We start from the raw sequence: 14771 nt of genomic DNA, 5'->3' as shown, positions 1-14771 counted from the left end.
GTCCTTCTGCTTGTGAGGCAGGTGGTGGAACCACTGAGATAAATCCCTGGCCCCTTTTTTTACTTTTCTTCTGTGGTACTGGGGATAGAGCCCAGGGGCACTTGATCATGGAAATATATCCCCAGACCCCTCCTTTTTTTTTTTTGCAGTACCAAGGATTGAACTCAGGACCTTGGGCTTTCGAGGCAGACACAATGCCACTGAGCTAAATCCCCAGCCCTGAGCTCTTTTTTTTTTTTTTGTACCGGGGATCAAACTCGGGTCCTTGCACTTGAGCAGCAGGCGTCAAAACCACTGAGCTAAATCTCTGATCCTTCCCTGAGCCCTTTTTATCTTTTATCTTTCTTTTTTTTTTGGTACCAGGGATGGAACTCAGGACCTTGGGCTTGCCAGGTAGGCAGCGGCACCACTGAGCTAAATTATATTTTATCTTCAGACAGAATCTTGCTAAATTGCCCAGATTGGCTGTATCACAAATTCATGTGATCTTTTTGCCTCAATCTCTTGAGTAGCTGGTATCACAGCCATGTACCACCACGCCTGGCTGGTCATTAATTTTTTGGTATTGATTGCATATTAAAACTATAATATTTTGTTTTTCTTTTTTGAAATTATAATATTTTGGACATACTGGGTTTAAGAACCTACCTAGGAGGGCCGGGATTTAGCTCAGGGGTTCCAGCGCCTGCCTGGAAAGCACAAGGTCCCGAGTTGGATCCCTGGTACCAAAAAAACCCCAAACACACACACACACACAAGAGCACACCTAGGAGCTGGGTAGTTGGAGCTCTGAATTTCTTATGGTGTATGCCATTACTTACAGCATCATTACACAATCAAATTAATCATTTATGGGTGTGGTGGCACATGCTTGTAATCCCAGCACCTGGGAGGCTGAGGAAATAGGATTGTGACTCTGAGGTCAGCCTGAGCTATATAGTGAGAACCTGCCTCAGTTGCTCCCCCAATCACTTAATTGGTGTGTATTAAGGAGGATGTCCTCTAGAAGTCTAATCTGGTGGAGAAGAAAGGACAACTCCAATTACAGTAAAAGATTTAAGTAACACTCCAAAATCAATGATAGAAAGATGACAAAAGAAGTGCTTGAAAAAAAAAAGTGCTTGATAAGTGACCCACACACACACTGTAGTCTCCTGCATAAAAGGACCTGGAGACACCCCCAAGCTATGGTGTTTCGGTAAAGCTGCAGAGAGGAAGTGAGCTTTGAGTGGGTCATGATCAGAGGCACCGACAGGGCATGGTCAAAAGGGACGGGCCAGGCTGTCCCCAGCTGGGGAGGAGACAGGAGATAGAAGTCACAGGAGTCACAGGTGGGACGTGGTGGTGGAGGGCAGAGAAGCCTGGACAGACAAGTTGAAGGCAAATTTTGGCAAGTCTTGAATAAGCACTTACCAGAGTTGAGATTTTCTCTCATGTGCAAAAGCAATGAATTTTGGGCATGATTTAATTTTTAAATAATATTTTATTTGGTTTTGTTTTTTTGAGACAGGGTCTCACTCTGTGGTTCACGCTGGCCTCAAACTCACGGCAAACCTCCTGCCTCAGCCCCTGAGGGCTGAGACTAGAGCTGTGTATCACTATACCTGGTGTGATTTAATTTATTAAAAGAATTTTTTTTTCAGGGCTGGGGATGGAACCCAGAGCCTAACGTACATGAGGCAAGCTCTCTACCACTGAGCTAACTCCCGGGTTCTGAGCTTATTCACAATGTTGATTTGACTTATTTAAAGGTGAAACCCACAGGACTCAAGAACCACTTCCTTCAAGACTTTTGTGTCAGAGATGAGGTACAGGGAGAGTAAGAGCTTTTTCTAAGAAGAACCAAAATGTCCTGACCAGTGATTTAATTCACTTTCTACAATTTCTAAAATTTTAAAACCATATGATTTCTTTTTTGTATATCCTTTTATTGGTACATTTTAGGTGTATAACATAATGACATTCATCATTGGAGATATGCACCTTTACATACTCTCTTGGTTCTTATTTTTCTCCCTTCCTCTACCCTCCCTTCAGTCCCTCCATCCCTATTTACAAAGACTTTGTTTCCATTTTTTCATTTTCTCATATTAATTCCATTCCCTTCTTTCCTTTCTCCTACCCGTCCCACTTCTCCTTCCCCTTTGCCCCTTTTCTTCCTATTTCACATTATCTATTATATGTTTTAATCCTTATTTACACTTTCAGTTTCTCACACTAGAGAAACTATTCGGTATTTACACGTGTGTCCTGTTTATTTCACTTAAGAGTATCGTCTCAATGTGCATCCATTTAGGTATAAATGTCTCAAATTTCTCATTTTTGATGGCTGAGTAGTACTCCATTTTATAAAAAAACCCCACATTTTCTTGATCCAGTCTCCAGTTGATGGGCATTTGGGCTGTTTCCAAATTTTAGCTATTACAAACTGTGCTGCTATGAACGTGGGTGCACATATATCACTGCAGTATGATTCTTTTAATTCTTTGGAAAACCATATGATTTATAAGCCCTCTTTGGGAACAAGTGTATCACAGAATGCAGCTTTCTAGTGAGAACAGCAGAGATGTGTGCCAAGGGGCATGAAGAACTTGGGAGGTGCATGGACTTCAGCTGCATACTGCAAACACAAGCACCAAAATAATGGCTATGTTGCTCCTACACCAATTTGGACCTGTGACTGAAACAAGGAGCAAGCACGCATATTGGCTGGTAGACAAAGGCAGAGAAAGGACAACTTAAATAGAAGAGAGGAGCAGCATAATCCAGGAGAAGAAAATCAGGTAGTTGGGCACAGTTGCACATACCTCCAGTTCCAGCACTCAAGAGGCTGAGGCAGGAGGATCATCAGGAGTTTGAGGCCAGCCTGAACTACAAAGTAAGATCCTGTCTCCAAAAACAAAAAAACAAATTGGGCAAATACTGAGATTTTAGGCTTAGCCTTAGCCACCTTATGCTTGGGTCTAATTATTGTAATGTGTGTGTGTGTGTTAGTACCAGGGATTGAACAGAGTGCCTTTGCACTGAGCTACATCCCCAGCTCCCCATTTTAAAAAAAATGTTTTTTTTAAAACTTGAGACAAGTTTTCTCTAAGTGGCTAAATTGGCCAGGTTGTGGTTGAACTTGTGGTCCTCCTGCCTCAACACCCTGGAGTGCTGGGAATACAGACATACTCCAGGTTTACTGTGATTTTTTAAAACACAAAATGTTTAATTACAAGAAAATATGGAATTGGAGGTTGTGAATGTGAAAGGATTACTTCTAGGTCCTTTAAGGTCATCTGAGGTTAAGGGGACTGGCTCACAAGAAAAGAACAAGAGTGAGAAAAGGAAAAGGCGAGCTGTGTCTTTAAAGAAGATGCTAAAACTAGTGAGGGAATGGACAGGCTGGAAAAAAGTCTCAACACAACACCACTGCAACAGCGCTCATAATCAGGGAGAAAGCCAGACCCCAAGTGTCCATCTATTTTACAGGGGCCATTAATCTAGATTCTAGATTAGACTGGAAACGAGTCCAGAAAACAAATCGGAGGCAGTTAAATCCAAGTAAAGGTGAGACAAGTGCTCAAAGTAGGAGCAAAGACTAGGAATCAATTTCAGCCGTTGCAGAGGCAGAAGTCCAAATGGGAGACAGTCAGAAGAGGTTCAAATTGGAAGCCCTAAGTGGAGCCACAACTCAGGGTCCCGATTTACTACTGCCAGACAAAACATGTCAAGGGGTCCCCAGGCTGGGATCCAGATTGTAGGTGGAGGCTGGGGCAGGAGGATTGTGGAGGAGAATGCAGAGGGGAGATTCAGACTAAAACTGTAGAGATGGAACTGCAGCTAGGGTGTGATAGAAGGAAACGGGTCTAATCCTGAGCAAGGTCCATATGAACCCTGAGAGAGGAGCCTGGGAAGAAATTGGCCAGCACAGAGGGCAAACCATGCCCAGGGGAAGAAAGAGGCTGAGCATCTCTGGCCACCACCAGGGGGCATCTCCAGTTCTGGAACAGCTTTGTTGATTACAGGATTTGAAGGAGGACGAAGAGCAGCTTCCAATGGGGCAGAAGTCGTAACCAGCATTCAAACATACTACAGTGACTACAGAGTAGCCAAATGATTCTCGCCTTTCTGCTTCCTGGTATTGTGAACAACCCATTATTACTAGGCTGGAAAGTAGCGGCAATTGAGGGGTCAGGTGAGAAGGTTAAATGATAAGAGATAAAGCGAGGATCGGACAAGACAGATGGAGGAGGGAGGAGGAAGGCAGAGAAAATAGAATGTAATGGGTAGAAACAAATGTGAAGAACAGTTATAATATTTTTTTAAAATAATAAAAACTCTGGAAACAAACTATTTTAGAGGAAAATGAAGACAGAAGGTAGTCCAGAAAACATCTAATTCAGGTTATGTGATGAATTCCAAGGTGGTTTGTCACCCTTTACACATTTCATCTATTAATGGAACATCTACATAGTAGCTGTTATTTACAAGTATGCAAACACACATTTTTTGTTCTTTGGGAGCCTTTAGATGTAAGCTTATTTTCGTCATGGGGTGAGAGCCAGACCAAGGGAGTAGCACTGGATGTAGTATTTTGAGATTAGCTGATTGATAAAAATACTTGACTGTACATTTTAACAACTGTTTTTAAATGCTGCCTTATTAAAATACAACTGGTTATTAAAATTATCAGAACGGGCGGGGGGTAGGGTGGGGGAGAGAACCCAGAGAGCCCATTCCGAAATCTGTCACATGAATTCCTTCCTCAGGCTTCCATCCCTTGGATTTTACACCGCTGAGGGGCAGGCCCTCTGACTTAACCACGGTCACTTACTTGGCGGTTGTGCTTGTCACTCAGTAAGGACCTGATTAACTATGAGGAGCGTCAGGGGCGGTGTTTCCCATCTGAGAGGTGGACTCAACCAAGGCCTCAGGACGAGCAGAATGCAGTACTAAATGCCTAAGCGCGGTGACCAGTACCCAAATCTGGGCAAGTCAATGCAGTTTTTCCAAACTTCTAGGCTGTTTTTGAGGTGATTTCCCCCTTCCGGTTTACCACAATTCCAGAGTCCCACACAGCAGTTAACATTTCTAAAGCACTCGCCTCGACACCCTCCTCCGGGAGCACATTCCCTCAGCCTGGGCGTGCAGGTCTCCACCCCCAGATTCTCGAGCGCCTCTTCCCATCCCCCAGCCTCCCAGCCACAATGTGTGCTCTCGTACAGGCAGCTTTGCTGAGCGAGGGAAGTCGCAGGCTCGGAGCCCGTCTCCTCCGGGGCGGTCACCGTGTCCACTCCCTGGGGTGTGTGTGTGGGGGGGGTCGCTCTTCCCGCTTGGCCGCTGATTGGTTCCTCCCCCTACCCCACCCTTCCCGCCGCCCTCCAGCCTCCAGCCCACAAAGTTCCAGCCTAACCAGCCCCGCCACCTTCTCCCCTCCGAGACCCGAGCCACGGCTGGGCTCCTCGAAGCCCCGGGCTGGGATGGAATAGAAGCGCCAAAAAGCAGGTGGAAACCACCTCGATTCCCTAGGCCTCCGGTTTCCACGGTGGACAGCCCACTGGCCCTCGCGCACTACCCTCCTTTAACTCCCACACGTGCACGTTTCTGCATCTAGCCATTCCGAAAGCACCACCCAGCGGGCCCTTTAAAAGGACGCGACCACTCAGGCCAAGTGGGGGGTGGGCGAGACCCTTGTCGTCCTCCCTCAGGAAAGTCGCTAAACTCCGCAGTCCTAGACGTCCGGGCCGCGGAGTGCACCTCGCCGCCGTCGTGGAGGGTGCGCCCGGCTCCCCCGGGGAGGGCCTCGTCCTCGCGCACGGGGACTCCGTTCCCGCTCCCCTCCCCCTCCTCCCGGTGCAGCTGTCCGGGCTGGGGCTGGGGCTGGGGCGTGGGGGCGGGGTTGTTGTGGTGAGGCGCGGCCCCGCCCCTCCTCGTGGGCGGCCCCTCCCCCAGGCCCTCGGTGCGGCCCCTCCCCCGCCCCCAGCCCCATCTGTTTTCCCCGGCGGTGACTGGATTATATTGTATGGGACTGGGGGCGGCCGCAGTGGCCGCCGCGGGATGGGGCGAGCGCGCGGACCCCGCCGGCAGCCGGAGCCGCCTCAGTGACTCGGTCCGCGCCGCCGCCCCAGCCCGGCCGCGCCGCGGCAGCTCACGCTCACGCCGAGCAGCGGCCGCCGCCCCCGCGCGAGGAGCGAGGCGCTGAGGCGCGGCACCGCGGCGGGAGTCCGAGGCGAGCGGGCCAAGCGCGAGCAGCGAGATGTGCCCGGAGGAGGGCGGCGCGGCCGGGCTGGGCGAGCTCCGCTCTTGGTGGGAAGTCCCGGCCATCGCGCACTTCTGCTCGCTCTTCCGCACCGCGTTCCGCCTGCCGGACTTTGAGATCGAGGTGAGTGGCCGCCGCGCGCGCGCGAGGCGCTCGGTCCCCTCGGTCCGTCCGGGACGTCGTACGGGAGGGAGCGGGGCGCGAGAGACTTCGCCCGGATTCGGGACCCGGAGGAGGACGGCCGGGCGGGGGGCCGCCGCGCTCCGCTCGGGACGCTTGCCTGAGTGGCCGCGGTGCCCACGCGCGGTCCGAGGAGGCGGCGGGCGGGCGGCGAGAGGCAGAGGGCGCGTCCGCTTTTGTCGGAGTGGGACCGGGCCAGCTCTCCCGGGACTTGGGAGGGCCGAGCGGGGCGAGAGTGCGTGCACGCGCTCCCCGCCGGTGCCATTGAAGCGGCGCCAGCTGCTCCGGGCGGGGACGGGTGCGGGCGCGGGCGCACGCGCGGGCGCACGCGCGGGGGGCGCGGCGGAGGAGCTTGGGCTGGTCGGCGGGGGCGGCGGCGGAGGGCGCTGGGAAGTAGCTCGCCCCCGCTCGGCCGGGCGCGCGGAGGGGGAGCCGCACTTTGCCAACTCTCGGGGGCGCTTTGCGCGAACTTCAGGCGGCGAGGAGCCCCCGCGCGGGGCTCGGAGGCAAACTTTGGAACTCCCGTTATCCTTCAGCAGCCCCTCTGCTCCCGGAGTAAACAACCTTCTTTTATCGGGGAGGTGCGGAGCTTTTGGAGTTGGTTTCGCCACCATTATCTCTCCAGGAGACCTTGGAGGGAAGGGATGGCTTTTCTGGCCAGGCTGAAGTTGCTTTCAGACCCGAGGCTTTGTGATAACTGGGCTGAAATCGGAGGGTCCCAGGGGCAGGGACGTGGCGGGAGTGCGAGGGGTGGAATGTACCCGACTGCCTGAAGGAGCCACCAGCGCCAGCAGCATCCTCCCTTCTTTTATTTTTATTTTTGGAAGGGGTGTGCAATATTTGATTGGTTGGCAGGTTGAATTGCTTTCTTTCCTTTGGCAGTCTGTGTGGTGACTTAACCACCTTTTGCCCTGGGACAAAGGTACATGGAACAAACTTGGGTCAGTTTTTGTTTTCAGTTGGATCGATGAAGTAATCAAAATTAGAATTACTCTTTTGTAGGAGCTAATCGTTGTGGGGCGCCCCTCCCCGTCTTACTTTCTTAACCTTTTTCGGATTTTAATTCGTGTACTCGTGAGGTCTTTGGCTCAGCTTTATTTTTAGATCCAGTCGTGATTACTGGATTATCATTTGTTTCTCGTATGAATGAAGTGTGAGAAGTTGCTCTCCTGGCAGAGTTAATGAAATCGGGAAAATAAAAAAAGATCAAAAGGGCTAGGATGGGAGGATGAAGAGGAATGTAGACTGATAAACGAGGGCCACTCACTGGCTTTTGGCGATTTTTAGTTCCATAAGCTGATTAAAACAATGTGATTAAGTTGTAGGCGTCTCCAGGTTTTAAAAAAATGTCATTTAGACATTTTACGCAGCGTCACAGCTGCGTTTTCAAAGTTTCAACGTGGATGTAACGAGTATGCTTTTTATAATAAAATTGTTTGGTGGGACAGCTTGTTTTATTGACTAAAGAGACGAAACAGGGCTACAGATATTAAAGATATGGGAATTGAAAAAGGCAAGAGATGCTTGACAATTATCTGATGTCCCTAGTTTCCATTTAGCTGGTAGACAGTCTTGAGTAGTCTTTGATTAAGTCCTGCTGCTCAAAATGGTGGCCATTGTGGGAGGTGTTGCTTGTGAGAAGGCTCTCTTTGGTCCTGTTAAACTTGCCCCCTACCTCTTTCTTTCCGTGCAGGAAAAAGTTGAGGTGATGCTGAATTGCAAGCTTATAGTTTAAGAACCCATTCTAAAAATACTCCAGAAAAAAACTGCATCTTCCCAAATCCATGAATTCCCACTTTGTGGGTGGAAAAGTAGAGGCAACTCATTTTGGCTCACAGTGTATTTGGAGTGACCTGTAAATAACATGTCCTCTGTCCAAAGAAGTAAATTTATGGTTTCCACTAATTGGTTTAATTCCTAAAAGATATATAATGTGATTAAAGAGGTCAGATTGATAAGTGTAACAAATGAAAAATTGTCCTTTACATGATGAATAATCAGGGCTACTTGAAATGGCCTTCTCTTTATTCTAGAGTTTCTTGAAAGTGTTGCCTTTTTCAGTTAAAATGTACGCTATTTGACAACCAGGAGACATAAATTAGTACTGTATTTGGATTGCAATATGTGCACACTTTAAGAACTATCCCCACTTTTTTCCCTTTGGAGATGTAACAATTGATAGTGGCTTTTTTCCAATTCAATTCTTGAATAATCCGTCTCATATTAGGTGTTCATTATATTCATCGGCTGATGCAAAATTTAACTTAAAGTTTTCAGTAGTTATCAAAACAAAGAAAAACCCCCAAAAACCAGAGGGCACAGGCGGGAGTACAGGTTTCAGCTAGCTTGGGCAGTTTAGTGACACTATATCCTAAGAGTCTGGAGATGTACCTCAGTGCTTCCTGGTTCAATCCTCATTACTAGAAAAAGAAACAAAAACCTAAATTTATTTTCTAGTTTAACAAATTGCACTCATTAACAGTGCAGAATTCCCTGAAGCCACTGTTAGTACACGTAAATTAATTATTTTAGGTGATTTTTTAAAAGCGGTTTATTGTCTTGATAGTTTGAGAAACAATCTCTTGGTTGGACTTTATGATGCGGTGAAAGACTGGTATGAAAAATGGAAAAACACTAGGATCCTGAGTTGTACCTGTCAGGCCATCCAATACCAAATGATAGAAGTTAGAGAGCAGGTTTGTGGGGTTATTTGTTTGTTTTTTTAGTTTTTAAATGTGAGAAATCTCATTTTACCCTTGGCTACCAGACAGAATGCATGGGTTGATAGAAAATTGAGGAAGCTCTGAAGTGAAGCAGTCTCAGATGAAGGAGGAGCTGGAAGGGAGGATTCATGCTGCAATTCTGCAGGAGGTCAAGACCCCCCACTTAGAGAACTGGTCCACAGAGAAAGGATAGTTGTGTGTGTGTGTGTGTGTGTTTGTGTGACTGTCTCACTGTGTAGTTCAGGCTGGCCTTGAACTTACAATGTGCCCCAGGCAGGCTGTCATCAAACGCCACAGTGCAATTCTCTTGCCTCAGTCTCCCAGAGTGCTGGGATTACAGGCATGCACCACCATGCCCAGCTAGAGGATAGTTTTATTTTTGGATATACAAAAATTTTTAAGGGGCCAGGGATTTAGCTCAGTGGTTCCGCCACCTGCCTCACAAGCACAAGGTCCCAAGTTCAATCCCCGGTACCAAAAAAAAATTTTTTCTACTTAATCAACCTTGAATGTACAGAATTTTATTAGAAAAGTCAAGCTAGGGCCAGGGATGTATTACTCAGCTGGTTCTGCTGTCTGCTTCACAAGCACAAGGACTTACTTGAGTTTGATCCCTGGTATCAACCCCAAAAAGAACAACAAAAAAAGAAAAGTCAACCTACTTGACTTTGGGTTTTAGGATAAATTAAAGGACCTGTATGTTGCTTCCCTTCTTCCCAAATAGGGAGTTATGTAGTCATTGAACCTGTGAGTATACAATAATAATGCTTTTAAGTTGTTCAGAATTGCTCGTTTTAAAAGTAACACGTAAACATTATATAAAACTTAAATTATAGCGAAGTACAGACAAAAGATTAAAATCACTCAGGGATAAAACTGTGAACTGTTAACATTGTATCCTGCCACCAGGAGAAGAAAGCTATTAACTGTTAACATATTTAGAAATTGGGTACTAAATATGTTCACGGTGTATTTGTGCCATAAATTAGGTGGTGGTATTTTTCTTTCTTTTTTCTTTTTTTTTGGGTACTGGGGATCGAGCTTGGGACCTTGCGCTTTCGAGGCAGGCCCCGGCCCCGGAACCACTGAGCTAAATCCCCGGCTTAAATGGTGGTATTTTTCTGAGGTATAGCTGGACAGTTAGAGATTAATGACATTGAATTCAGTAGTTGGCATCATTGAGCACCTACTGTGCACTCATGTGAACTGGGGGATTTACCAGAGAAGCTCATAACTGGTCAACTTTGTGTCAGAAGATTAGCTTGATATTTCAGAACCAGAAGTTGTGTACGCCTTCATTTAAATCAATTATTTAATAATTTTTGAACATTCTGGAGGGTTAGGTTGGCTAAGTTTGGTCCTGATTCAATAAACAAAGAAAATCTCATGAGATTTAGTCCTGTTTTTTCCCTAGCCATAGCCATGTGCTCCCTTTCTCTTTTCTCAGTACTGGGGATTGAACTCAGGGCCTTGCATTGATCTGTATCCTCAGCACTTTTTTTGTTTTTGTTTTGAGACAGGATCTTGCTAAATTGCCCAGGTTGGGTTGGCATTAGAGATGCTCCTACCTCAGCCTGCCAGAGTACTGGGATTACAGGCCGATGCTGCCTGGCTGCCATGTGCTCTTTACAGTGAATGTAGTATCTTGCTTGACTAAGGTGAGGTGAGGGAGGATATGATTTTCTGTTACTCTGGTTGGAAGTTAAATCATGGTTGCAGGGCTGGCCTAGTGCCTCAAGGTAGCAGGAAATGTTCGGTGGAATTATTTGCATGGTTTGTATAATAGCAGTGTAGTCAAGATAATCTAACTGTCCTGTCTTCAGTCAGATATTTTCCTGAGCGTCCTGCCTTTTATATCTAATTGTTTACCATCTTTGTATCACCCTCCATGTTGTGGTTGAATGTGGCCAATGGGGCAGTATAGTCTTTGATCTACTCTTCATGTTTCCTTGGATTAACCCTTTAATCAAGAGCACAGGCTAAAATCAGTAATAAAAATTGCTAAGAGGAACTTGGAAATACTGTATGTCTACCATATCACCTAAACTTGGTGCCAGGGGATGAGTGATAAGGAGACTTTGGGTTGGTGCCCATATGCTTTTTACTGAAGGGGAGGGCCTGATGCCCTTCATCATGTTCTGAAAGAGGTCCTGGACCGTACCAAGGTTAAGAGGCCACAACTGACAGGAAAGAGTAAGTGGGTCCTGATAGTGGGATCAGAAGCCTAACTTAATGACCCCAGTTGTACTGGACTAGGAGTTAATAAACAATGGGTGTGTTGCCATGCTAGACAGGATATTAGTTGCTGGGGGTTCAATTTGGATCATAATACAAAAAAGTGAGACAGTAAATTAGTAAGTACCAGATATAGTCTGTGAAAAGAAATAATCTAGTGGAGGCATAGAGAGGGCTGCATGGAGGGGTGGGCCTTGCAATTTAAAATGTAAGTTATGAGGGTTGGGGATTTAGCTCAGTGGCACTGTGCCTGCCTGGAAAGCACAAGGTCCTGAGTTCAATCCCTGGTACCAGAAAAGAAAATGTAAGGTATGTCTTAACTGAGCAGATGGCATTTGAATGGTACTGAAGAAAGTTGATGATGTAAAATGATTTATAAGTTAGTGATTGTCACACTACTCTTTCTTCTTTCTTTTTTTTTCTTCTTGGTACCAGGGATCAAACTCAGGACCTTGCGCTTGGGAGGCAGGCACAGTGAGGCTGAGCCAAATCCCCAGCAGGAGACAGGGTCTTGCTGTGCAGTTCAGGCTGGCCTTGAACTCACAATGTAGTCCAGGCTGGCCTTGAACTTGGGGCAATCTTCCTGCCTCAGCCCCCTGAAAGCTGGGATTAGCAGATGTGCACCATCACACCTGGCTACACTATTGTATTTAAAGTAAGATACTAGTGGCAGAATGTCTTTTAAAGAGTCAGGATCTGTTCTTTCCCCAAGGAGAAGCCCGCTGAAGAACAGGAAGTGAATTACCCAAGGGCAATTCTATGTGTAGTTTGAAATCTTGGAAGAATGTGCTGTCACTGTGTAACTTTCCTAACGGGAATGCCCAGTTGTGCTCGCTTTGGCAGCACATATACTAAAACAGTGAATGCCCAGTCTCCTATCCATTGTACCAACATTGCGAAAGGGAAAGGCGTTCTTTTTCTTCTTTTTTGCCTACCTTAGGAAGCTTTAGAGGGGACAGTTGGGAGCTTTTATGGTTTTAGAAAAGGTGTGGTACCTTCTCATCCCAGAAGGACAGCCTGAGTTAGCATCTGGATTGTTTTACAATGAAGTTAAATTCTGTCTGGCCTAATTTCCTGGGACACTGTTAGGAAAGCCTAAAATACAACTTGGCAGCAATTGACTGTGTGCCCTTTGCTCAGGAGAGGCTCAGGGCTAGAGACCTCGTTTGTGTGTGAAGGGTTCAAAATGAGAGGAGGATTGGCAGAGTGCTGGAAAACTGCAAGTGCAAAGGTAAAAGTGCAGTTTGTAGACAGCTGAAGGGAGCTTCTAACTATGTGGTTTTAGATCCAGTTGATATGATTGAATACATTGTCTTTCCTATTGGAGGAGGGGTGCAAGGGATGGAACCCAGGGCCTCATTTAGCACGCACTCCCACTGCATTACACAGTCCCTGAAACACATTTTTAAAAGAGAACAGACACTTGGGGGCAACCTCTATCATTCACTTGAGTTGAGATTAAACTCAGATGAATCACTTAGAGTTTCAAATGCCCTATCTGTGAAATGGAATTTTATTTTTTATTTACTTTTTGTTGTTGTTGTTACCGGTGATCAAACTCAGGACCTTGTGTTTGCAAGGCGGGCGAGGCAGGCAGCGGAACCACTGAGCTAAATCCCTGGCCCTACTTTCGGTTTTTTGAGACAGGGTCTCGCTTTGTATCTCAGGCTTACTTTGAACTCACCATGTAGCACAAGCTGGCCTCGCACTCATAGAGATTCTCCTGCCTCAGCCTCCCAAGTGCTGGGATTACAGGCATGTGCCACCACTCCTGGCTGAGACGGAATTTTAGACGCTGGTTCCTCAATACGTCATAAGTCTAAAAAATCTGCAGTTCTAGAAATGTTTAAGCATGCGTGGCATTGTTAACTTACTTAGAAAATCACTGACCTCGATGGTTAGGATCAAGGTTAGGATCCATGTCTTACAAATTAATTTGTACTGAATGAAAGCTGCCAATCTATACTTGGTATGTTTGTGAATTACAAGATTTGTTATTTCTCTTGCTGTGGTATCTTTCCTGCAAATAAGTTACTTTGAAAGTAGCTTTGGAGACTTGAATGAAGGTTGACATTTTCTTTATCTCCAGGGTCCTCAAACCGACCTGAGATTTTGAGGAATTCTGGAGGTTGAGTGTCTTAAATTATGTTACTCTCCTTTCACTTCTGTTTCTTTAGTTCTATTTAACATTGGTTACAGCTATTTAATATCACTTATACCTTAGACCTTTGAATAAAACCCATTTCTAGCTTTTGACTTGTGTCTTGCCTTTCATTTGTTACTACACTTTTGTTTGCTACTGTGACCTTTTCAGATGGCTTTATTACCCTCCCCATATTTTATCAGATTCTGTTCCTTGGATGTTTTTATTGTACTTTCTTTCAGCTTATAACAAATATTTACCAATTTCTGTTGGAAAACTTTGGAGAGTCTCTCTCAGCAGTTGTTACTTTTTTTTTTTTCTTTTTCTTTTTTTTTTTTGGTACCAGGGATCAAACTCGGGTCCTTGCGCTTGCGCAGCAGGCGGCGAAACCAAGCAGTTGTTACTATTGAGGAAGGGACAGTGCGGGTAATCACACAGAGCCCAGATTGCTTGGGTTCCTGTCACTCTTAGGGTTTGTCAACCTCAGCCCTGTTGATCCTTAGGTCTAGATAAGTCTTTGTTGTGGGAAGCTGTCATATGCATTGTGCATATGCATTGTGTGATTGATGTTGAGTATATTATGAGTTGATGAGTTTTTGCTTCAGGTAGTGATTTTTTTCCTATAAATTTAAACTTTTAATATTTGCATTAACAGAAATTGAAGAAAGTTAAAGTTGTTCCCAGATGTGAATGTCATCAGCAGTTGCATATGTCAAAAACCTGGGGCCCAATTTTTTTCTTTTTTCCTGGGAGTCATAAAAGGAAATCAGAGTGTTTGGGGATAGCAGGAAGGTTGTTATGAAGCTGCCTGGGTCAAAGAAAGGCTGCTTCCTAAAGGCCTCCGTGGTACTGCTGTGGCAGGCGGGTGGGGATGAGGGTGTGGAGTCCACCCTCTGGTGGTTTCAGGGCTGCCATTGCCTGTCAGGGAACAAAGCTCTTGACAGATATTTTGAGCACAGGGCAGTGGCAAACTGTGGAGGGACCTTAGCCATGACCAGGTCAAAAGTTCAGTGTGTGTGTATTTGGGACCGACATGCATATAAAGCTCATTATTTCATCAGAATTTTCAATTTAGATCACAGCAGCCATGGAATGGTAAGTATTTTTCGTGATTTTTCTCATTTCATTTTTTTCCCCAAGCAAAGATGGCAAGATGTTTTATAGATTTTGTTTTGTTTTGTTTTGTTTATAGAGAAGATAGTGTTTTGATGGTGACTTAAGCAGTCTAGTGTACTCTGAAGGGCTT

The 14771-nt window shown here is 46.0% G+C and overlaps 1 protein-coding gene and 1 pseudogene across 5 annotated transcripts in view; both read left to right on the top strand.

Annotated features, from left to right (window-relative positions):
- LOC147830216 (cyclin-G1-like) overlaps window positions 1–4058 on the top strand; it is a 28758-nt pseudogene extending 24700 nt beyond the window's left edge.
- Window positions 4059–5997: 1939 nt separating this feature from the next.
- Cecr2 (CECR2 histone acetyl-lysine reader) overlaps window positions 5998–14771 on the top strand; it is a 144657-nt gene continuing 135883 nt past the window's right edge. For 2 of the 5 annotated variants that reach the window (XM_021249578.2, XM_013068852.3), the window contains exon 1: window positions 5998–6367. In XM_021249578.2, coding sequence (XP_021105237.1) covers window positions 6242–6367 — 126 coding nt within the window. In that variant the 5' untranslated portion in view covers window positions 5998–6241. The remainder of the gene's footprint in view (window positions 6368–14771) is intronic. The other 3 variants (XM_021249597.2, XM_021249588.2, XM_021249582.2) reach the window with 2 other exon arrangements.

The sequence above is a fragment of the Heterocephalus glaber genome, unplaced genomic scaffold (genome assembly GCF_053883595.1).
Source record: "Heterocephalus glaber isolate CG9 unplaced genomic scaffold, H.glaber_assembly_v1.0 deba00000281, whole genome shotgun sequence".
NCBI classification, from domain to species: Eukaryota; Metazoa; Chordata; class Mammalia; order Rodentia; family Bathyergidae; genus Heterocephalus; species Heterocephalus glaber.
This window is presented reverse-complemented; position numbering and strand designations above follow the sequence as displayed.